We start from the raw sequence: 24,274 nt of genomic DNA, 5'->3' as shown, positions 1-24,274 counted from the left end.
ACGACTGCCAGTGACCTTAAAAAAATAGTAAAAGTTTATACATAAGAAATAATAGGAATGAAAGAAAACCTTTAAAAAATAAAATTAACTAGTAAAATATGCTGTACGAAGTAAAATATACTGTAATAAGAGAAATACGTTAGAAAAATAAGATTAACTAGTGCAATGTACTGTACAAAGTAAAAGTAAAATATACTTTACAAATAAGAACAAAATATCTATAAAAAAGCAAAATATCAATATATAAAATATAAAAATATAGAAAAGAAAATAGAAATAGAAATTTGTCAAATTTAGAATTTTTAAATGGCTGTGGTGTGCAAGTATGCATAAAAAGTGACTTTGTAAAGTGTCTTATTTAAAGTGATTTGTGCAGTGGAATTACAAAAAGATGGTAGTTAGTTCTGTGTTGTGTTGTGGTTGAGAGACCTTATCGCCTGTGGAAAGAAGCTCCTCCTCAGTCTCTCTGTGTTGGCCTTCAGGGAGAACAGTCCATTGTTGGGATCGCTGAGGTCCTTCACTATCTTCCTGGCTTTGATCCAGCACCACTTGCTGTAGATTGAGTGCAGGTCAGGGAGCTCGGTGCGGATGATGCGCTCAGCTGATCGCACCACCCTTTGTAGAGCTCATCTGTCCTGCATGGTACTGTTTCCGAACCAGGTAGTGATGTTTCCCGTCAGGATTCTCTCTATGGTACAGGAGTAGAAATTTCTGAGCACCTTGGAGGACAGTCTGAAGTCTCTCAAGCTGCCGGGCCTTTTTTACCATGGTGTTGATGTGACAGGACCATAACAGGTCCTGCGTGATGTGAACACTGAGGTATCGAAAACTGTCCACTCTCTTCACTGGGCTCCTGTTGATGATGAGGGTCTGGTAGTTCCTCTTCTGCTTTGTACAACAGACCACTATCAGCTCCTTTGTCTTGCTGACGTTCAGGAGAAGATTGTTCCTCTGGCACCATTTCTCCAGATTTCCAATCTCCTCTAGGTAGGCTGACTCATCGTTGTTGGTGATCAGGCCCACCACAACAGTGTCGTCAGCAAATTTGATGACGGTGGTGGAGTTGGTAGTGACCACACAGTCATAGGTGTACAGAGAGTACAGCAGGGGGCTCAGAACACAACCCTGGGGGGCTCCAGTGCTGAGAGTGAGGGAGGCTGAGACATGTCCACCCATCCTTACTGCCTGTGGTCTGCCAGTCAGGAAATTGGAAATCCACTGACACATTGATGAGCTGAGTCCCAGGTGGTATTAAATGCAGAGCTGAAGTCGATAAAGAGCATTTTCACTGAGAGATGAGAGATTGCATCATCCGTAGAGCAATTTGGACGGTAAGCAAACTGTAGTCCAGTGTGTCTGGTAGTGAAGTAATGATGAAGTCTCTGACCAGGCGTTTAAAGCACTTCATCACTACTGAGGTGAGGGCTACAGGGTGATAATCGTTGAGAGAAGCAGGATGAGGTTTCTTCGGAACAGGAACAATGATGGACTCTTTGAAGCATGTGGGGATCACCGACTGAGATAAAGAGATGTTAAATATCTCAGTGAACACAGGTGCTAGCTGGTCTGCGCAGGCTCTGAGGATACGGCCTGAAATGCCGTCTGGTCCTGCTGCTTTCCTGGTGTTCACTCTCTTGAAGGCTCTCCTCACGTCGTGCTCGGTGATGATGAACGCGCTTCCGGTGCTGGCAGTGTCTTCCTGTCTGCAGCTGTTAGTGCAGCATTAGCATCGCTAGCGTCTTTAGCTGCAGCCTCGAAGCGAGCATAGAAAGTGTTCAGCTCGTCTGCCAGAGTCACGTCCACGTTCGTCATACTGGTTGTTGATGCTTTATAGTCCGTAATTGTCCTTAATCGCTGCCACAGGCTCCTAGAGTCACTCTGTTGGAGTTGTGACTCTAGTTTCCTACCGTAGCGCTGCTTCGCCTCTTTCACCGCCTTCTGGACGTTATACGACGCAGCCTTGTACAGTTCCATGTCTCCCGACGCAAGTCCTGTGTTGTAGGCAGCGGTGCGATATCTCAGAGCGTCGCGGAAGGTTTTATCCACCCACGGCTTCTGTTTGGGAAACGTTCTGATAGTCGTTTTCTCCACCTTATCATTCGCTAGTTTCCCAATAATTCCCACAACCGCTTCTGTAAACATGCTGATGTCATAATCGGAGCTGTTCCTGAACATGTCTCAGTCTGCGTCATCGAGTGCGTTCTGTAACGCGGCCACCAATTGGTCCGTCCAGCGCGCGATCTCCCTCTGAACCGGAACTTCCTGTTTCAGTCTTTGTTTGTATTTTGGCATGAGGAAGATGGCGGCGTAGTCGGATTTACCAAACGGAGGGCGAGATTGTGCCTTGTAGCCTTGTATAACAATGGTCTGGTGTCCTTTCACCCCTGGTGGGGCAGGTGATGTGCTGATAAAAGTTTGGTGCTACGCGTTTGAGGTTGGCACTGTTAAAGTGCTGGCACTGTTAAAGAGCAACCGAACTGTTGTTTATCCCTTGTGACTCATCCCCATGTCAAGACCTTGTGATATCCCTGGACAACAACCAAATCACTCCTTCAACCACTGCCCGCAATCTTGGGGTAACCGTGGACAATTATCTGTCATTTTCCCCACACATTTTCACCTCAGTTACCCTCACTCGCTCTTGTACAGTAGATTTCTTTTTTACAATATCAGAAGAATTCGCCCATTTCTTCCTTCACAGGCTACTCAGGTGCTTGTTCAGTCCCTTGTTATTTCAAGACTGGACTACTGCAACTCACTTCTGGCAGGCCTGCCTCTGTCCACGATTCGTCCTCTGCAACTGATCCAGAATGCAGCAGCACGTCTCATTTTTAACCTTCCCAAGTTCTCCCACAGCACGCCACTCCTCCGCTCCCTGCACTGGCTTCCTGTAGCTGCCCGCATTAAATTCAAAACGCTAATGCTTGCCTACAAAGCTAAAAATGGCCCAGCACTCACTTACCTCTCTGCTCTAATCACACCACGCACTGCACCACCTTCCCTCCGATCCTCCTCCCACCATCTCTCAGGGATCGAGGGCGGCATTCATCCAGGCACCTGGCACCTAGGTGGTGTAATGAACTTCCTCTAGATGTCCGTACACCTGAGACTTTGACTATCTTTAAACAACGACTTAAGACGCATCTGTTTCTCCAGTACTTGGACTAAGAGCGACTTATCCAGAGCGACTTACAAAAAGTCTGCCAAATGCCTAAATGTAAATATAAATGCAAAGTCCCCTGCCACAATAAGCGCAGCGTCCCGGTGCTGTGTCTGGTGCTGTGTGAGTGCCTCACGCCGCTCGCATAAGGCAGTGTCCATGTCCGCTTGTGGTGGAATATAAATGGCACTGATTATGACCGATGTGAACTCCCGAGGTAGATAAAAAGGACGACACATGATGGACAGTAGTTCCAGGTTGGGTGTGCAGGAGCGTGTAAGAGGAACAACGCTTGTGCTGTTGCACCAGCTGCTGTTCACCATTAAACACACGCCGCCTCCCCTTGACTCCCCGAGTCCCGTGTCCTGTCCATGCGGTGAACCGAGAAGAACTCGGCCGGCTGGATTGCGTGGTCCGGCACCGCAGGGTTCAGCCATGTCTCGGTGAAGTAGAGGAGATTGCAGTCTAGAATGTCTCTCTGGAACTTTATCCTGGCCCTGAGGTCATCGAGTTTGTTCTCCAGTGACTGGACGTTGGCGAGCAGGATGCTAGGCAGAGGTGTGCGGTGTGCACGGGCTCTCAGCCTGTTCTTGACACCGGCTCGTTTCCCTCGTGGCCGCCGCTTCGCTTCGCGTCTATTGTTCTCCCTCAGGATCTCACTCGGCCAGCTCGGATCCGGAGTTAAAAACGTCAAATTGTGAGTACATTGTACACCAATAGAAACAAGGGTGTCTCTATCATAACTAATGTACTCAATGGTGGTAATTTGACTGGTTTTAAAACGCTAAAAACTAACTTAAAAAACAAAAACAAAGAAAAGGGGGTCGGAGCAGTCGTGACGGCAGCCGACCTCACCAGCGCCATCTTCTAACGTAATCTTTGCTATGGTGCCACATTGTGTTGACCCGCACCTTACATTGTCTGATCAGTCGGTCTATTAAGCCCACGCTTTAGTCGTTGTTCATTCATTCTTCATCTATATCGCTTTATACTGTATTCAGGGTTGTGGGGGTGGAGATGACCAGCTAAAAATCTATCACAGGGGAAACATGCAGTACACACACACATTCACACACACTACGGAAAATTTGGGAACATCAATCAGCCTAATCTGCATGAAACCAGAGTATCCGGAGGAAACCCACCAAGCTCGGGGAGAACATGCAAACTCCATACACACAGACCCCGAGGTGGGAATCAAACTACTAACTACTAAACCACTGCGTTGCCTGTTTCGGTTTGTTTTTTTAATTAATTAATTTATTAATTAGTGATTTGATTATGGTTTGCTTTTCCTGTGTGTAACCTTGGTGGCATTTTGAAACACTTTTACTTTGTCTACATTTTGTTCTCTTGTTAATGCTATGCTAGTCACAGTTCCTGGTAGAAATGCATTGATTGCAGTCTTCTTGGCCAGCTTTTCTTTCTAATTAACAGCATACACAAATATATTTGTATGTTTCCCTGGACAGGATGGTAATGCACATGTAACTTTTACAGCATTTCAGTTCAGTACAATAAAATCATCTAATAAACCACAGATAACACTCTGAATATATACTGTACTGTACTGCTCTTTAAGACCTTCCCAGTCAGTCCTCTGTCTCGCTCATGAACAAGACTCAGAGCACCAGTGAGGATACCTGACCCACTTGGTGATGTGAAAAGAAAGACAAACACGCAAATGCTGTCCCCTGCCCCTGTCACTCATGCCTAGATCTACCTCTGATTTCAGTAATATCTTGAAAATAGGTATTTTCAGGTATTTGACCTTGCTGTGACCTTGGCCCCGGGGGGGACACACCTTCTACAGTAAATCAACGTTTTTTTACTTAATGATTTATTTTCTACATTCCAGAACAATACTCAAGATTTTAAAACTATGAAATAGCACAATTATTAGCCATGATTAGATAATTAAGTAACAAAAACAACAGTTATTTTAAGACATGAAGAAATAAACAACAGGAACGACCATGGAGTTAGAATAAGGGGTGTACAAACTTTTGACTGGGAATGTGTTTGTCTGTTTTACACAGCAGCCACTAAAACTCTAATAGTTAGTTTTGGTTCAACAACTAGAACAAGTATAAATATAAATAAATAAATAAATAAATAAATATCGGTGTATGATGAGGAACGGCTCTCTAATTAAATTTCTCCTGAACACACGCCTTGGGCTGAACGTGTCCGGATAAAACCGCAGGGAGAGTTTAACATCAGAAACCTTCAGCAAATAATACTAAATTGTGCTGGATTTAAACGTTTATTATAAGTTAATAATGTAAGTAAATAATTTAATTAAAGTAATTCTCTTGCTTGTTTTTTTACAAGATCAGAGTTTATTACAATTGAGGTCGGAAAGAACAGAGACAGAATTAGAGCAGCACTGAGAGTGAAAGTGTGTCAGGACAGATGAAGAGAAGATTAAAGCAAACGGGAATAAATCGTGGTGATACAGTTTTGTGTGTGTGTGTGTGTGTGTGTGTGTGTGTGTGTGTGTGTACCGTATGAGGTCGAGTAGGGCGTCAGCCGAGCTCATGATAGGTTTGCTGCTGTCCTCAGAGTCCTCTTTCTGGGCCACACCCCCTGGGTGGATGATGAGAACCATTACGATGCCGACCACCACCGCCAAGAATGTGGTCCAGAGGTAGTAGGAGATGGTGATGAGACCTAACCTGCTCGAGCACTTCGGCTCCAGAGCTGCTAGACCTGACATGAGACTATGAGAGTGAGAGGGGGGGGGGGGGGGGGGGGGGTAGAAAGACAGACAGAAAGAGAAGAGAATTCATGTTTACAGTGTTGCGCTTCAAACACATCACCATGAGGCTAAATGCTGCATGTTTCTGCTAAATTAACAAAAGCGAAAGAATTAAGCAATTTGGTTTTGAAGATCATACACTAGAACACACCATGCAGGTGTTCTGCCATTAGGGATAAAGAAGTGGCAGCACTAAGCCGTGATGACTCTCGTCCTTCCTGTCCCTCAGGCCTACTGAAATATTCTGACCTCCAAACAGGAAGGAAGCTGCTAACGAGAAACTAGTTGAGACACTTGTCCTTGAGGTGACCTTGACCCTGTGTGGATCCATCCTGTAATGGAATCAGTTTATCTGTGGGATGCGAGGATCGTTAGATGCGACGTAGAACAAACATCCACCCTCAGTGTGTGGAGAAGCTCGGGCTAATAAAACTCTCGTTACAGTGAACGGGGTTTGAACCCACACGAGTGCGCAGGTTTACCCAGAGCTACATCCTCCCACGTTCAGTCTCCCAGGCCGGGTGTGAGCTACAGCAGTGCAGGCTTTAACACATCGTTTCAGCATTTTGTGGTCTCCTTCAACCTGAGACGTAATCACCGTTCATACCAAACATTACGACGCTCAAGTAAACCTGCAAATCACGTTCATGATGCAGGGATTTCTGTTTATTTGCTTATTTCAGAGCAACGCGTTCCGAACAACAGGCTTCATTTTCAAGAAGGGGTTTTACACTAGGGAGAGCGTTCAGCTCCGAACCATCTCATTCTGTCCTGCTCCAACCATAACGTCCACCAGTCTGAGACACGGAGCTGTAGTCTGATCAGGTATCTCTGTTCCCCCTTAAATTAGGAATTAGGAGTGTTTTTTTAAACTTTGATAAAATGAATGAGTGAACCAAATAGAATGTTGCAAATAAAACCTAAAAATATAGTAACGCAATTTATTCTGATTAACAAGCATTCATACGACGCCCGAGCACATCCATGCTACCTTAAGCTTCTAACAGGGTTTAGAATTCAGATCTGAGATTGGGATGGACCCAACAGCTTCCCACACACAGCGTGTCTCATATTTTTGTAATGTTACCTCTCTATGTAATTTTTTTCTCCCAAGAAATATTACCGTGAGGTGCAGCTTAGCTCGTGAATTAATCTACTATGACATGTTATGATTTTTAAATATTTCTATAAATGTCTGTTATTTCTTGTAGTGCTCGTTGTTATGTACGCGCATTTACTAGCATCACTTGCACGCCCCCTAGTGGTCCATTGGTAAACATGCCAAGCATCTCATCGTCATGTAGTCACCACTGGGGACACTCAGGAACGGAAAGGACAGGTCAATGCAGACCATTAAACCTGTCCCAGAATTGTTTAAAGAAGGATATAGAGAAGGAAACTAAGGGCTTATGATCCAACACATAGCACAATAATCACACATGCCCTCGGCAGTAGGAGAGAAGTAGCTGATAGAAGATACAGGATGAGTTCTGACTTAGATACAGCTCTACTTTCTGCAAATCATACAGGACCGATAGCGCTTCACACCCAATCTATCCTTAAATTAAAGCAGGAAGTCTACACCTTCAATCACATCTTGTTGGATTTCTTTCACTTCCATTGTGGTGGAGACAAAAAACACATAGAGAGAAAATGATAAAAAAAAAAAAGAGAGAACACTTTTGGACCTGACTCTGTATTTCTCTCGAATCCCTTTTTTATTATTCTGAGGCTGTGCAAGAGAGTGCTTGTCCTATTCTTATTATAACCCTCTTTTATTAAAAATAAATGAATTCTGTCTTTTTTATTCGAGAAATTTAATTACCCATTTCTTACAAACGCATCTTCCTTCCTGAGCTTTATCTGAGAGGAATAAAGGTCTAACTTTAAATGTTATTTTGATTACACAGTTCTGAGAATATGGTGCATGCAAACACACACACACACACACACACACACACACACACACACACAAAGTCCTGATGCCTGAATCATCTGAGGTTTAAACTCATAACTTTCGTTCCTATTTTAGAGGCACAGTGTGATGTGTTCTCTTGATACATGAAAAAACAGCTGGACGTGGCTGAGCTTCGATCATATTGGTTAAGGTATTGGGCTACTGATTGGGTCAAACCCCAGCACCACCATGTTGTCCATGTCGGGCCCTCAAGCGAGGCCCTTAACCATTAACTGCACAGATTTAAAAGATGATATAAAAAGTCACTGTAGATAATTTTCCTGAAGATTCATCTGGGAGAACATCAGGTCTGTTACATGATTAGCTATAAAGGAGACGTCTAAGAAAGGCAGAGTCTATTAGAAGTAAAGACAGGCAGACCTCCTCCAATTTGTGAAAGATCACATAAAAGATTGTTGAATACTTTAAAAAAAACGTTCCTCCATGTCAAATTGCAAGGGCTTTTCAAATCTCATCATCCACAGGGCATAACATCTTCAAACGATTCAGAGAAAGTGGAGAAATCTCTGTGCGTAAGGGACAAGACCGAAGACCTTCATTGGATGCCCGTGGTCATCGGGCCCTCAAACCACACTGCATCACTCAGTAATTGACATTACTAAATGGGCCCAGGAATACTTCCAGAAACCCCTGCCAGTAAACACAATCTGCCATGCCATCTACAGATGCTAATTAAAGGGTGGAAAACAATAAAGAGGGAAAACCCCTGAAGAAGAATTACCCAGTGTTATTATGGAGGAGGACTCCCCCCACCAAACACTAAGCTCCTCCCCACCAAACACTAAGCTCCTCCCCACCAAACACTAACTCCCCACTCATCTTTCTCTCCTCGTTTTACATCAGCGAGTGTCCCTAAGAAAGGTGCACGAATGAAAAATGTAAAAGTAAAGTTTCTCTCCATCCTGTACAGTTTATATTTATTGCTGTGTTATTTTTGTAGATATAAACAAAATAAATTGAAAGTTAAATATAGTGCATAGTGACGGGTAACGGATTCATTCTATTTACATGTACTCCTATGGAAAAAAACTGAATCTGTCTACGACCAAATCAGATTACGAACAGAATTTAGGAAGAGATGATGTTTGTGAACTGAGGTTCCACTGTACTGTATATAACAATAAAAACAGTAGACTGTCTAAATATTTAAAAGAAATCCTGTTTCAACACGTCAGTAAGGTGCTCCAGTGACTGTGGAACCCAGTTTGAGATGATTTTGTGAGAGTTATTCTTTGTTTATAAAGGGGTGGACACGGTCAGGAACAACAGTCAGGTAGGCTGTCATGTTTAAACCGTGTCCAATTGGTACTATCGGGCCCAAAGTGTGCCAAGACAATATCTCCCACACCATTACATCACCACCACCAGCCTGAACCACAGATAAATGGCATCCACGGGTTCATGGTGTTTACGGCAAATTCTGACCCGACCATCTGAATATCGGAGGTCAAAATACTCAGACCAGCCCGTCTGGTACCAACAACCGTACAGTATCACGTTTAAAGTCAGTTAAATCACGTTTCCTTCCCATGCTGATGTTGGGGTGTTTCTGATGAAGTGGCGGTGAGTATACATTGTTGTACGTAGAGTACAGGAGTATTGTTGTCTTCATAATGTTGTTTAAAACGTCTGTACAGAGGGTCTATGGTAATTCGTTTTCTCAGGTAATTAAAAGACTAGACTCAGTCTACCATGAGGTGTTGAAGAGTTTCATTTTAAGGATTAATGTCATCAGGACACGCTTGTTGGTTTTAGAAGAACACGTCCCAGTATTACTCATGCAATCGTTCACGACACATCGAGCACAAAAACCTGGGCCCTGGAATTGATCACGAGCTGCAACGCGGTTTGTTCTGCCTGATCAATTTCAGCTCTTTCAAGGTTCGCAAATGTTCTCGTGACTGTTTGATTAAATTCCTGTAATTGTGCTGGTTTAGTCCAAGTTGCTGACATTCGCCGCCATGGTGATGAGACCAGAGTGGGTGCAGGACATATTTTTTAAAAGCGTTATTAAGAATGTTCAGAATCTGTCTCGATCGCCCACGCCACACACACACACACACACACACATTCTGACCTACAGGATATGATGCTGAAAAACAAAAACACACCGTTTCATACAGTACGCTCCTTGTGTAGTAGGATCTGCACACCTGTATTTTCTATTTTATTTCTATCAAGTTCCTGAATTGATTTTTAACTTGCATGTTCATTGAGCTTTTTTATTTATTTATTTATTTATTTATTTATTTTTATCTGAAGCATAATATATTGTATTTTTAGTTTTGGTTTTTTTGGTTTTATTTGTGGTGCATTTAAGTTCCGTCTGCAAACAATTTGGAATTGGAGCGGGATATGAAGGTCACATGGTGTTCATGTTCGTATATTTTTTAGTATAAACTCATGCGGTACAAACACTTGTCATGTGTAGCACCTTGGTCCTGGAGCAACGCTGTTTATTTTCATATATGGTTGAAATGACAAGAGAAGCCGACTTGACTTGACTTGAATATCTATTAAAAAAAACATTGAACAGTAATTGATGAAAGTCAATAATAATTGTTGTGACGAGACTTTGCTTAAAATACTGTCTGAGGTACAGTGTGTGTGTGTGTGTGTGTGTGTGTGTGTGCAAAAAGGAAATGAGCTGCTAAGTTTTACTGAACATCCAGCGGAACCAGACACTTCGTCTGAGGACTTTACTTCCTTTTTCAGTGTAAGTATCTACCCAATGATGGAAACTTCAAAGCACTTTCGGTAAGTTGCTCCGGATAAGATCGTCTGCTGAATACCTAATTGTAAATGTGAAATATTTATTTGTACCAACTTAACATAAATCAAAATGTCTAACAAATCATTTATGTGTATTGTACAGTAACTCAAAGTAGGATTTTATTTTTCTCTTTTCATTTCGCAGAAAGTCGTTTTTATCAACAAAAAAAAAAACTGGAGAAGAATCAATGCTTTTATTCTGGTGTTAAATGGATTTTGCTGAACTGTTCCTGTTCTGCTGTTTCTATTATTATTAGTGGTGCCTGCAAAGTGAAGCACTACTATTATCATCTCACAGGCTTAATATTCCTCTCTTTCTTTTTCTTCTGCTTCTTCTTCCGTACAAAAGTTTGGTGTGTAACTAGTCCTGTACCCAGGGTGAGTGTCGTAGGTGAATGACAAAGATGTTAAATCATGCAGCTCATTCAGGAATGGGGTGCCATGACTTTTGTAAGGGGTGGGCAGTACCCGATTGCCCCTAGAAAAGGCCCAGAAGCCCAAGCTCAAAAAAGAAACACATTCCTCTACACTGCACAATTCTGAGCCCCATACAGGATTTTACAAAAGTAAGTACACCCCTCAAATTCCAGCAACCGCTTTAATATATGTTCTCAAGGGACAATACTATAGAAATTAAACTTAGATCTACTTTAAAGTCGTCAATGTGCAGCTTGTAATGCAGTACAGATTTACTGTCCTCTAACAATCACTCAACATGCAGACTTTATTATCTTATTAGACATGATGTTAGACACAAGGCGCTTCGCCGCGGTTCACTTGAGGATGCCCCACGGGTGCTCAATAGGGTGCAGGTCTGGAGACAAACTCGGCCACAGACAAATACATGAACATGATGAATAGGTCATGTGACTTTGCATGGTTTAGGATGTACAGCTGTTTTCATTAGGGGAACACAATAATGGCTGTATGTTGAGTTATTTTACAAGGACAGTAAATCTGTTTTAACTTAATTTTCTATAGTATTGTCCTTCAATAAGAATATTACATTTTAGAGGGGTGTCTATACTTTTGTGAGTAGGTGAAATGCTCTGAACACCAATTAGTTCATGTTCTCAGGTCCGTTATGAGTAACATTATTAAGATCACGTCTGATTGTTACAAAGAAGCCCCTGTACTGGAGACTCCTTCCACTAATGTTAGGCAAACGTGTCCTTTATTCCCCGTGAATGAGCCGTTGCTATGGAAACGGTAACGTATCAGAAGCAGCGCGTTAATGTAACCCTGTGCTCGTGTCAGAGCCGCTGTTCGAAAACCTCACCACCCGCTGTGGCGCTGCATCATTTCAGTTACCTTCACAGATCCATTTCTCCTCCCTGCTGCACTCACTACACACACACACACACACACACACACACACACACACACACACACTGATACATATGTATGTATAAGTCACAGGAGGATCGGGTCATTATCTTCTGACCTGTGAGAGGAAAACAGGCTGCTGATGGTCTAGTGGTTCGCTCCGTCTCACCGGTGACAGTGACACACATGTTCAGATTGACACGTCTGATGTTTTAACACGTGAGACCTCGTGTGCAGTGTTGAATGCTAATATCTCTCTCTCTCTCTCTCTTTGTCTCTCTATGTTAATATGCCGTCAGTAACATTAACAAGCTCCCACACACCTCTAATGACTTTCTTTTGAAATAACGAAGCACATCTGCATTATCACACCGGCAGTGAGCTCTGGCTTCTCCTTAATGCAAGAAGAAAAACAAGGAGAAAAAAACATCTGGGTGATAAATAGAACATTTGACTCTGAAGATATATTTATTCTGAGTTTTTCAGTCGAAGTTAAGTCATTACATGAAGGTTTTCTTTTAATAATAAATAATCAGATAAATTTTCACGCTGCAATTTAAATATTCTTGAATTTTGCCAAACTACCTATAATTTCTTAAAATAAGTTTACAACAAATTATATAAGATTATTAAGCTTATTCCTTCTCAAATGTTGTTAAAATTACAAGCGAAAACATTTTCTTGTTCTATCGGCAAAGAATTTGCTAGTTTTTATAAATTTATTTCTTGAAAGAGGTAATATTTCCCTTCCAATAGAACAAGACATTTTTTTGATCAGCATGTAGTAATAATTATCCTGTTGCTTTATCATTAAAAAAAACCTAATAAATTATCATTTTTTTCACTTTAATATTTTTTTGCACTACTTTTATATTTGCAAAATAAGGAAAGAAACAACAATAATTAGGCGGAGTCACGCTCAGCCAAAGTTGAGTACTACCCTGTAACATCCCAGTGTGTTTTATTCCTCTTACATCACAGAGACTTTTAATTATTTAACTAACTAACTAACTAACTAACTAGTGAACAACTTGTCTATTTTTATCCATTTATAATTTCATTACATTAAAACTCCTTCCATAAATGGTAACTAAACTTTATTACCACCTTGAGTTAAAACACAGTGTGTCCCGTACACGTCCCTGTGAACGAGCTGTTACCATGGAAACCATAACGTATTACAACACTCATTCCCCTTGTATTCTTTCCTCCAAAGCGTGTGTGTGAGTGCGTGTTTGTCCATCAGAGAGCCATAAGAACTTAAACTCAAACACACACACACACATCCACAGAAGTCATGAACAGCTAAACACCTCCACTGATCCCATCTCACACCTCTCATTATTTCCTCTTCTATACAGCAGACTGAGTGTGTGCACCACTGCTGCTACAACTAATAATACTCTGCTCTTATAATATTTTTGTAGAACAAATAGCATTATGTATATACATCAATCAACTAGACCTAACTTGACAACACTGATTATTAAATAGACCTTTGTAAACTGGTAACAGGATCAAGGGCACCCGAGGCCCACCCATGCCCGCAGGTACTGAAGGCCAGCATGTCTGGTCCAAAACCTTGGAAAATCCAATGCAGAACAAATCACAAAAAAAAATCAAGGTTGGCCAGAATAGAAAGGCACCAAAACACCCGGTGCACCACAGACCACCACCACGGAGCCCAGAAGGCAGAGAGCTCCGGGCCTCAAACTCCGCCTCCAGATTTCTAAGACCCAGTCCGATCAGCACCCATGGGGATGCCCCAGACAAACAAGTCTGATCCACGAAGGCCCCGCCCACCCACAGCACCCAAAGGATCCTGGTGACAGACACTGTAGCGCCCCCAGAGGCCTTGTTGCGTCATTCACCAAGCTTGTGGCAGAGGGGGAATTGTTAACCTAGTTATTACTTTAAGACATGAAGGTCGGCTGTTCTGGAAGTTTGTAAAACCCATCATGATGAAACTGTCTCTCATGAAGACCTTCCCAGGAAAACAAGACCAAAACTCAGCTCTGCTGCGGAGGAGAAATCCAGCCTCAGAAATCACCAATTAACAAACGGTTATGAAGCTTTACAGAACATAATTAACCGATACATCACAATATTAACTGTTCAGATTATTGTGTGTTTAAATGCCTTCAGTATTGTTTTATTGTGTAGAAAGAAATAAAAATCAGGAACGACCATGGAGTTGGAATAAGGGGTGTACAAACTTATGACTGGTTGTGATGTAGTCTAAGCTTTATTCCAAACAATGTTGTATTTTATTGATTAGCTTTTGTACTCTTTGTGACTTTTTAGGTTGTCTGTAATTTAATGATCTTTTTCTGCACCTGTGAGGACTCTCCTCCTCTAAGACGCTAAAGGGAAGCGTGTGCACTGGATGGTGAAGCTGAATTTTATTCAACACGCTACATTTCCTAATGTATGTGAGCAGAATCTCAGTGACTTATACAGTACATCATCTCTGACCTCACCTGCATGTGTAACTCAGTAATCAGCTCTAAGTGCTGCTATTATAGAGAGAAAATGTCTGGGAGCGGCGGAAGCTCCAAATGGTCTCTCCTACATGCTCACGTATACACAACATCATCGTCATCATCATCAGCGTCATCATCATCAGCGTTAATGTGCCTATGGCTTGGGAATGTGACGCTCGCGTGCAGGACCGTGTCGAGGTGATGTTCAGGGGTTTTATCTCTTACATGTCGCTGTCGCTCTAATTAGTGTGAATTTGCATTTAAAGCGTTCTCGAGATCCTAAAATCTGAGATGTGATCAGAATGGATCAAAAGAAGAAAATACTATTTTTTTTGTTTGTTTTTTTAGCTCAGATTTGTCCAATAGGAGAATGTGCCTTCATCATTTAACATATAATTAATTTAGATAAACATTAAACTAGATGCACAAACTAAACATGATTTAGAAAGAGACGCTTTTTAAATTAGTTTTCAGTTTGTTCAAATATAAAAAAATGGAGTTGTATTATTCCAAATAGATTAGCGTTTGACAAATTGGCCCTTTAAAAAAGAAGAAAATAAATAAATAAAGAAGTAGATATATTTATTAAGAAAGTAACCGGTAATAAAAATGTTACCTGGAAACAACGAGGGGCAGAATCAGCATCTTCAGCATCCTCATGAGCAGCTCTCCTGGAAACTGGAAATACTTCACTTCCTAAAGACATGAAAAGTAAAAACACACATGAAGCAAAGCCTTGAAATCATCACATAGCACACCAGCAAACAGTGAGACTTTCTATCGAGAAATTGATGTGTGTGTGTGTGTGTGTGTGTGTAGGTGTGTGTGTGTGTGTGTGTTAAATTTTTTTACAGATTTTTTTAGTTTATTTATTCATTAATTTTTTTTTCTTATTTCAATTGTATTTGTTTATTCCTATTTATTCTCCTTTTATTGTATTATTTTTTTTTACTGTTTCTTCTTTTTCTTTTTATTTATTTATTTATTTATTTATTTTCTGTAAAGCTGCTATGAAACAAAGCCATTTGTTAAAAGTGCTGTACGCAGTGGTTAAATGCTTGCCCTATCATCCGAAAACTGCGAGAATCGATCCGAAAATCTGATTGGACGAGCTCTCTCACAAGGGAGGGATGAGAGGTACTTAGTGCTTCTACATTAATTACGGCTCTACAGCCAATCAGGGGCGTCTGTGGGCTCATGCAAGTGGAAGGAGCGGATAGCGCCGACCTCCGAGTGTGTTACTAAATTAGGGAGAAAAATAAATAAAAAAATAATAATAAAGTGCAATACAAATAAAATTTTATCAATGACACCTGGCAGTCTTCACAGGAGGATCTTATAACGAAATACACACAGTGTCGCTGAGAAAAGGTGATGTCATGGTATAAGGACGGTCTTACGGGTAACGGGAGGTGCGGGTGTTTTTACATTATATATGAAACAAAACACTCTGTAATGCTGTGAAAGTGAAATAATAATCAGATAGATAGGTAGACACACTCATGTTGGAACGGGAAGGGGCCGCCCCCAAACCGTTCCCACAAAGTTGGGCACATGAAATTGTCAAAGCATTAATAGTTTATTTCGCTTGAAGTAAGTTCCTGAAAAACACCAGTTCCAGCATGACTTGTACCACTGATGAGAAGGTCCTGGGTTCAAACCCCTCCACCAGCGAGTTGCCACTGCTGGGCCCGTGGCCAGGGCACTTGAACCCTCAACTGCTCCAATATAAACTGAGATAAACGTGTAAGTCACTCTGGATACGGGTGTCTGCTAGATCCTGTACTGTAGGTGTAATGTAAATGCTCACACAGGCAGATTGTTGTGTTTTCATATATTTTTTTATTTATTAAAGAACAAAACTTGAAACTTTTATCCATTTATAGGTTTTTTAAGAAAAGGTATTTTCTGTTATTGAAGTTCACTAAAAAGATGTTTAATTACTTGATAAATGCAGCACAAAGCAATAATAATAATAATGATAATGATAATAATAATAATAATAATAATAATAATAATATAAAAGTGTTTAACATAAAAGAGCAAGAATAAAACAAAGAATACAACAAAAAAACTATACATTGAGGAATAAACTAAATTAAGATAAAAAAATTTAAGGAAACAAACTAATTTTAAGGAAAACATTAGGTATTTTTTAGATTTTGCATTTTTCTTCTGTACTTTCTGTATAACGAGAGGAAATATAATCAACACCATATAGGAATATAATCAACACCATGGTGGTGTGATGAACTGGAGTTACCGCTCTTATTTTTGATTAACTTTGATTATTTTTCTTTACCAGCCTGTGCCTGAGCGTTTAACACCAACATAACCACCAGTTATGTGTTTATAAGCTGGAACTGGTGGTTTAAAATGTGATTTTAATTAATCAGGAATATTGTAAGCTGAATTGTAACCTTTATCTTTTAGCACAAACTGTCTAAAATCATGTGAAGCGCTGCTCAGGCACATTAAGTGTGCTGTTTTTTGGTTTTTGTGTGCAGGTTCTCAGCGGTGATGTTCACATCGAACCTGATGCTATTAAAGTTTATAAAAGGATGAGTTTTCTGGCACATTGATGCTAATTCTAACCATCTCGTGAAAAAAAATTGGCGAGGGAGGTGACGAGATTGTCGCCTTCTCAACTGATGTTCGTTTTTCAAAGATTTTTCAGAGATGTCAATGTACAGGAGGTGTGCTCGAAAAGGAATGATTGATTTACACACCCAAATCCCCCCCCCCCCCCCGCCCCTTCTGGAGTGTTTGAGTGCTTGGGGGGGGCATTTAAAAAGATTGCTTCCTAAATCCTCTCAGTGACTCAGCAGCTGGGCATCTGCAATAATGTTGGACAAGAAGTCACTTATAGATTTCACACCCATGTTCAGGTCCATCAGCTAATTCCTTATCTAACTGGCTCTGATCACTAAGGAAGGGTGTTAAAGGAAAATAATCAACACCATGGTGGTGTGATGAACTAGAGTTACCGCTCTTACCACTCTGAGATGGATTAATTTCCTTTAACAGCCTGCGCCTATATCCAGACTTTTTATCCACTTATGAACTCCAACAAGCTTTCAAAATCTCCATATATGGTCAGACTAAAACTTTTTTCTTATTTGTCCTCTGTGGAACAAACAGTGTAATTAAGTCCGCGCATTGTCTCATTGTCTCGGCTGATGCGAGCTGCAGTCAATCAGAGATTATTGTTCTTATTTACACAGATGATATGATGATTGCACTGATTCAGAGATAAATAAAGAGATCAAGTCGAAGTAATGTCAGACCGTTCTGGAGTTCTTCATCAAACCGATCTGTTCCTGTCTGCCTTTCATCATGAACATCCTTCATCATGCCACCGTATTTACGCTGGTCATCAGCAGGAGGAAAATGTGAAATGAGAGAAAATGTCTGCACTTTGGGTAAACTGATTTCTCGGAAGGTTCCATCAAATTCTAAGATCTCCATTTGGATGGAAATAAACATCTGGCTAAAGGTAAAGTGCCATTTGGATAATGGACTCCTCTAAAGCCCTGAGGTTCACTTCCTGTGTGCGTGCTCTTCCCTTTCTTCTCTCTCTCCCTCTCTCTCTCTCTCTCTCTCTCTTTCTTACACACACACACACAAACTTCAGAACTTGTACAAGTTAGAAAATTGTAGGTTATTTGCAGTCTAGCACAATCACACACACCGGGTACTTTGTTTCCAGATTCTAGATCACATTATAATTATAAAATGGTGAAAGGAAAGAAAAGAAAGTGCTGATTTGTTCCCCCGCAGTAGAGACAGTGTTCGTGTTTGTAGAAACGGATGGTGTTGGTTATAAAGGTTGTTAACCCTATAGGAGGCCAGTAATAAGGCTATGGATAAAGACAGATGTATAAATCTAAAAGAATACGAATGTGTTGAAGGGACCTTCACCTAATGAGGAGCCCACATGACTATAATGAGCTTTTGATTTCACTGGGTTACATCTGAGTATAGAATATTAATTTCTATAGAGCTCTGGGACAATGAAAGAGATATTTCTTCTTAAAATACAAAGCATCTGTAACAAACATGCCAACCATTTCATTCCAGTGTCTGCTGAATTCCAACACCAGTGAACCTCGTTCCACTTTATAAAGTACTAATTGAGTGATTACTTAAATCAAATCTTATTTAATGGGGAAAAATATGAAAACCACTTCTGTGATGATCACACCCCTTGTGGCCAGCTGGATGGAAAGAACAGTGCTGGGTAATTCGAATAATAATAATAATAATAATAATAATAACCACTGCCCATGCCCAAAGAGTTTGAAAGAAAATTTTGGAATGAGGAAACAAAAGGGTTACATTTTGGGTTTACTGCAACAGGGATTCATTGAGATTCAGATTGCTTCCATCCTTAAAATTTCAAAGAGGACACAAGGACATGGTCAAGCAGTAGACTCTGGAGACAACAGCGGTCTAGGATTACCACCAATCTCTACTCACAGGGATGAATGCAAACTCATTTAAATGTCACTCACCAAGCATAGGATGACTTTAAGTGACCTTCAAACACAGTGGAAAACGAAGCTGGGGTGAATTGCATGGTGAAGACATGCAAAGCCAGGGAGAAAAAAAACACCGTAGAGAACTGGAATAAAGTCATCTTCTCCAATAAGTCCAGATTTCAGCTTTATTCAACACCATGGCATCTTACGATTGGACAAAGTCTGGAGAGGTCCAGAGTGTCTTGCTCCTACCTAAATGTGGATGGTGGTCATGATGTTCTGGAGACGCTCTAGCAAGGCTGTAATTGGACAGATTTGTCTTTGTGAAGGATGCATGAATCGAGCCATTTGCTTCTTTCTGTTTTGACAGGACAATGCCCCATGCCACACAGTCAGGTCAATCAAGGTGTAGAAGTTGGACCACATGATTCAGAACCTGTCCTAGCCACCTACATTTCCAAATCTGAACCCCATTTAAAACCTGTGGAATAGAAACACTGCATGTACTCTGATCAGCCATGACATTAAATCATCAACATTAAAACCACTGAAGTTTGCGCGCTGGCCCCTCAGGGCCTCTAAGGGTGCTCTGGATGTCTGGCAACAGGACGCTGGCTGCGGATATTTTGGGTGCTGTGGATTGTGAGGTGGTGCCTCCGTGGACTGGACTTGTCCGGTGCATCCCATGGAGATTGATCAGATGGGGATCTGGGGAACTTGGGGGCTGCATCAGTGGCCATGCATGGTGGGCTGTGGTGCACTGGGTGTTCTGAGGCCTTTCTACCGTATCATAGCCATCATTGACTTTTTTAGGGATTTATGTTGCATTGACATTGACTGTGGGACCTGACCACAGGCTGACCTTTGACCCCTGCAGGCATGGGTGTGCCTTGGGTGCTCACGATCCAGCCAATGTTATAGCGGATTGGTAAATGAAAACACACATAGTCATTTCTCTCTCTCTCTTTCTTTCTTTCTTTCTCTCTCTCTCTCTCTCTTTTTAATACACTATTTCCCAAAGTGGCGTTTTCAGAGTTAACAGTATGGCCTTGATGATGGAAAGATAAAATGTGTCCTCGTAAAGCCTATTTCAATGGTGTTTAAATTATTTCCAGGAAAACCAGATGAGCCTTGTGAAGAATGTCGTAAATAGGATACGATGTATACATACACACTTTCAAATTATACTCTAGTACACACTGTTTGCATTCTCCATTGATTAAATAAACTGCTTCAGGCAGATACCGAGATACCTCCAGCCTGGTTTCCTTGTGATATACTTGTCTGTGTTTAATATTCGTCAAATAAAAATTCAACACCATCCCTTTCTTCTTCGTGTACTACATGCATTAGTATTCCTAACAATCGGCTACGTCTATGCGTAGGGTATGCTGACTGGAGAGTGAGAAATTTCCAATTACACACGGAAAAAAACATTCTCTTTCTTCTCATCTGGATTCACTTAGAAATTGAATTGCAACCTCAAAAATATCTTTCACAAAATAGATTCCAAATTTAACAGCATGCTTCAGTCTCACTGAAATGTCACACGGCCTCTCTTGTGGGCTTTAGCACGCCAGAAGCTAAGCAGCTCTCTTGCTTAATGCATAATTACTAAGAGCATTTTGTATGATTGGACTGTAATCCCTGAGTCCCAGCGTGGAAAAAAGAATTTTATTTTCAGACAAATGTTGGAACTATAAAATCAAATAAAGGTAGTTTAATGGGTCATATCTGACAAAGAAACACCATACTTTATGTTCATGCTGTTCTTATGTTTAATGGCTCTAAAGGAACCACAATGTCACACAAAGACAGCCATTTACAAATGAGCAAAATGACTACACTTGAAAAAACAAGTAGCACTATGACCAAATTTCACAGTGGGCCATGCCGCAGAAATGTGACCCACTTACATTAAGGGAAAATGAGTATTTGATCCCCTACAGATTTTCTAAGTTTGCCCACTTACAAAGTAATGAAGGGTCTATAATTTTTATCATAGATTTATGGTAAAGGATTGAGACAGAATATCAACCAAAGATCCAGAAAAAGCACATGATACAAATGTTATAAATTAGGTTGCATTTCAATGAGGGAAATAAGCATTTGATCTCCTACCAACCAACAATAATTCTGCCTCTCACAGGCTGGTTATGTGCTCTTGAGGTACACATATTAATTGAAGAAGAAGCTCCTAACAATAATGTGTTATGTGTATAAAAGCCACCCGTCCACAAAATCTCTATCTTCCATTCAAACCTCACCACCATCGGCAAGACCAAAGAGCTGTCAAAGCAAGGCAGGAACAAGATTTAGACCTGCACAAGGCTGGAATGGGCTACAAGACCATCAGCTAGAAGCTTGGTGAGAAGGAGACAACTGCTGGAGCGATTATTTACAAATGGAAGAAATAACCATAAGTTAACCATTAATGGCCCTATATGCAAGATTTCACGTGAGAATAATCATGAGACAAATGAGAGACCAGCCCAGGACTATATGGGAGGAGCTTGTGAATGATCTCAAGGCAGTAGGGAGCACAGTCACCAAACAAACCATTGGTAACACAATACGCCTGCATGGATTGAAATCCTTCAGCGCAGCAAGGCTTCACCTCCTCGAGAAGACACATGTACAGACCCGTCTGAGGTTTGCCAATGAACAGAGATAGATTGGAATAAACTGCTGTGGTCAGATGAGACCAAAATTGAGCTCTTTGTCATCAACTCGTCTTGCTGTTTTTGGAGCAAGAAAAATGCTGACTATAACACTAAGAACACCACAGACCCTACAGTCGAGCACGGAGGTGGAAACATTATGCTTTGGGGCTGTTTCTCTGCTAAAGATACAGGTTGACTTTGCTGCACTAAGAGGCCAATGGATGAGGCCATGTGTTGTAAAATTCTGGATGAGAACCTCCTGAAGATGGGTTGTGGATGGGTCTTCCAGCATGAAAATGACCCCAAACATACTGCCAAGGCAACTAAGGAGTGGCTCAAGAATAAGCACATTAAGGACATAGAGTGGTCTAGCCAGTCTTCAGATCTTAATCCAATAGAAAAATCACAGAGAGAGCTGTAACTTTGAGTTGCCAAGCAACAGGCAAGAAATCCTTAACATTTAGAGAATATCTGTAAAGAATAGTGGATGAAAATGCATCCCAAGATGTGTGCAAATCTGGTAAAAAACAACAAGAAACGTCTTTCCACTGTGCTTTAAAGCAAGGGTTTCTCTACCAAGTACTAAGTCATGTTTTGCTTGGGGATCAAATGCTTATTTCCCTCATTGAAATGCAACTTAATTCCTAACATTTGTATCATGTGCTTTTTCTGGATTTTTGGTTGATATTCTGTCTGAATCCTTCACCATAAACCTATCATGAAAAATTATAGACCCTTCATTACTTTGTAAGTGGACAAAAATCTGTAGGGGATCAAATACTTATTTCCCCCACTGTATATACCAGATAACACTACGCTCAATATGTACACTATTTATTAATTTTTATAATCTTTTAATGTTTTGATTCCAGCATTCCAAAAAGCACTTAGGATAGCAGCACAGGTAAATTAAATGAATAAGACTGTTTCAAAACTGCATATCTCTGGACTGTAGGAGGAGACCGGAGCACCCGGAGGAAACCCACCAAGCACAGGGAGAACATGCAAACTCCACACAAACAGAGACGGGAATCGAACCCGGACCCTGGAGGTACAAGGCCACAGTGCTAATAACTAAGCCACCATACCGCCATAGAAACAAAACTCTCTTGGTTAAAAAAAAACTGTGTTAGGGAATAAAACTGTGATTGTTGAAATAAAATTGTCTTGGACTAAATAGGATTGTGCTGGGTTTAGTAAGACTGTAAAAAAGGACTGTATTAGAGAAGAAAGGGCTGTGTTGGGGACAATATGACAGTGGCAGGGTTACATAAAACTGTGTTGGTATAAATAATATTGTGTTGGGTAAAATTGAACTGTGGTCGGGTAGCCAAGTCCGTGTTGGACAAAATAAGAATGTTGGGGTAAATAAAAGTGTAAAGACTGTGTTATGAAATATCGTACTAAGTGTGACTTAGGTAAGAATGTGCTCGGAATAATATGACTGTGTTGGGGTAAATAAATTTGTCTTGGGTTGTCAAAAATATGACTACGTTGTGGTAAGTAAGACCGCTGAGAATAGTAAGACTGTAAAAGTTTAAATAAGACTAGACTGGAATTGGTCAAACTATTTTGCATAAAATACTGTGTTGAGGTTAGGGTTAGACTGTGTTGGGTAAATTAAGCATGTGTTGGGGTAAGAAAAAGTAACCACTGCAATAGGGTATAAGTAAGCCTGTGTCGGGTGAAGACTGTGCTGAGGTAGATCTGTGTTGGACAAAATAATCTGTATTGAGTAAAATAAGATCCATAAAATAAAACGTTTGGGAGTAGGTGAGACACAGAATAAGTCTGCGATGCTTAGGATGAGACTGTGCTCAGGTAGATAACGTGCTGAATTGAAACATACTGCGATGGAGTAGATAAGACTGTGTCGGGTAAAGTAAGGTTACTTTGGGTAAAATAGGGCTGTGAATATGACATTGGTAGAGTAAATAAAACTGTTGTAAAGTACTGGAGAAAATGAAGAAGACTTTAAGAGGGAAAGTAGGACTGTGCTTGAGAATGTAGAACTATGTTAGATGTAAATAAGACTGTTTAGTAGAAAGCAGAACTGTGTTCAGGAAATCAGCATTCTATTGAGAACGTTAATAAATTCCCTGGATAAATAGGTTTGCTAAGCAAGTAGACTTCACAGGGTCGGTAAGACTTGGGAAAAAGAGTTGGGATTAATAAAGTAGTTTATGGTTGTGTTCAGAAACAGCAGATTAACACTAACCTGCTCAGAAAGCTGCTTGGTGCGCAGGAAGAACCCGAGCAAGCAGCCGATGACGACAGCCAGCACGGAGAGGATGAGCAGTCCGTTCTGCTTGCAGACACCCTTCACCCGCACACACACTGCGTCCAACGCCACCGCCATCACCGCACCTCTGACTTAACACACCAACTACAACCCCATCTCGGAGGACACACAAACACACACACACACTGCTTACACTCTTTAAAAACACAGACTGCAGTACCAGTCTTCCAGAGAGCTTCCCCCAATATACAGCACTCCAATGTACGTCTAATATCAGTCGATCTCTTGTTGTTCTCTCTCGCTGTTCTGCCCTTTTTGGTAAACTAAAGAGCTCCTCCCTCTTTTCAACTGTCGAATTCATACCACCCTCATAGATGCCTTGGCACTTGTGTGCTCCGTCCAATAGGA

At 41.0% G+C, this 24,274-nt stretch overlaps 1 protein-coding gene across 1 annotated transcript in view; it reads right to left on the bottom strand.

Moving 5' to 3' along the window:
* Window positions 1–23,990, bottom strand: part of slc1a7b (solute carrier family 1 member 7b) — a 47,883-nt gene extending 23,893 nt beyond the window's left edge. The window contains exons 1-3 of the mRNA XM_053482485.1: window positions 23,843–23,990; window positions 15,097–15,176; window positions 5,668–5,883 (exon numbers count right to left, since the gene is read on the bottom strand). Coding sequence (XP_053338460.1) covers window positions 5,668–5,883; window positions 15,097–15,176; window positions 23,843–23,983 — 437 coding nt within the window. The 5' untranslated portion in view covers window positions 23,984–23,990. The remainder of the gene's footprint in view (window positions 1–5,667; window positions 5,884–15,096; window positions 15,177–23,842) is intronic.
* Window positions 23,991–24,274: the final 284 nt, after the last annotated feature.

The sequence above is a fragment of the Clarias gariepinus genome, chromosome 22, assembly GCF_024256425.1.
Source record: "Clarias gariepinus isolate MV-2021 ecotype Netherlands chromosome 22, CGAR_prim_01v2, whole genome shotgun sequence".
NCBI classification, from domain to species: domain Eukaryota; kingdom Metazoa; phylum Chordata; class Actinopteri; order Siluriformes; family Clariidae; genus Clarias; species Clarias gariepinus.
This window is presented reverse-complemented; position numbering and strand designations above follow the sequence as displayed.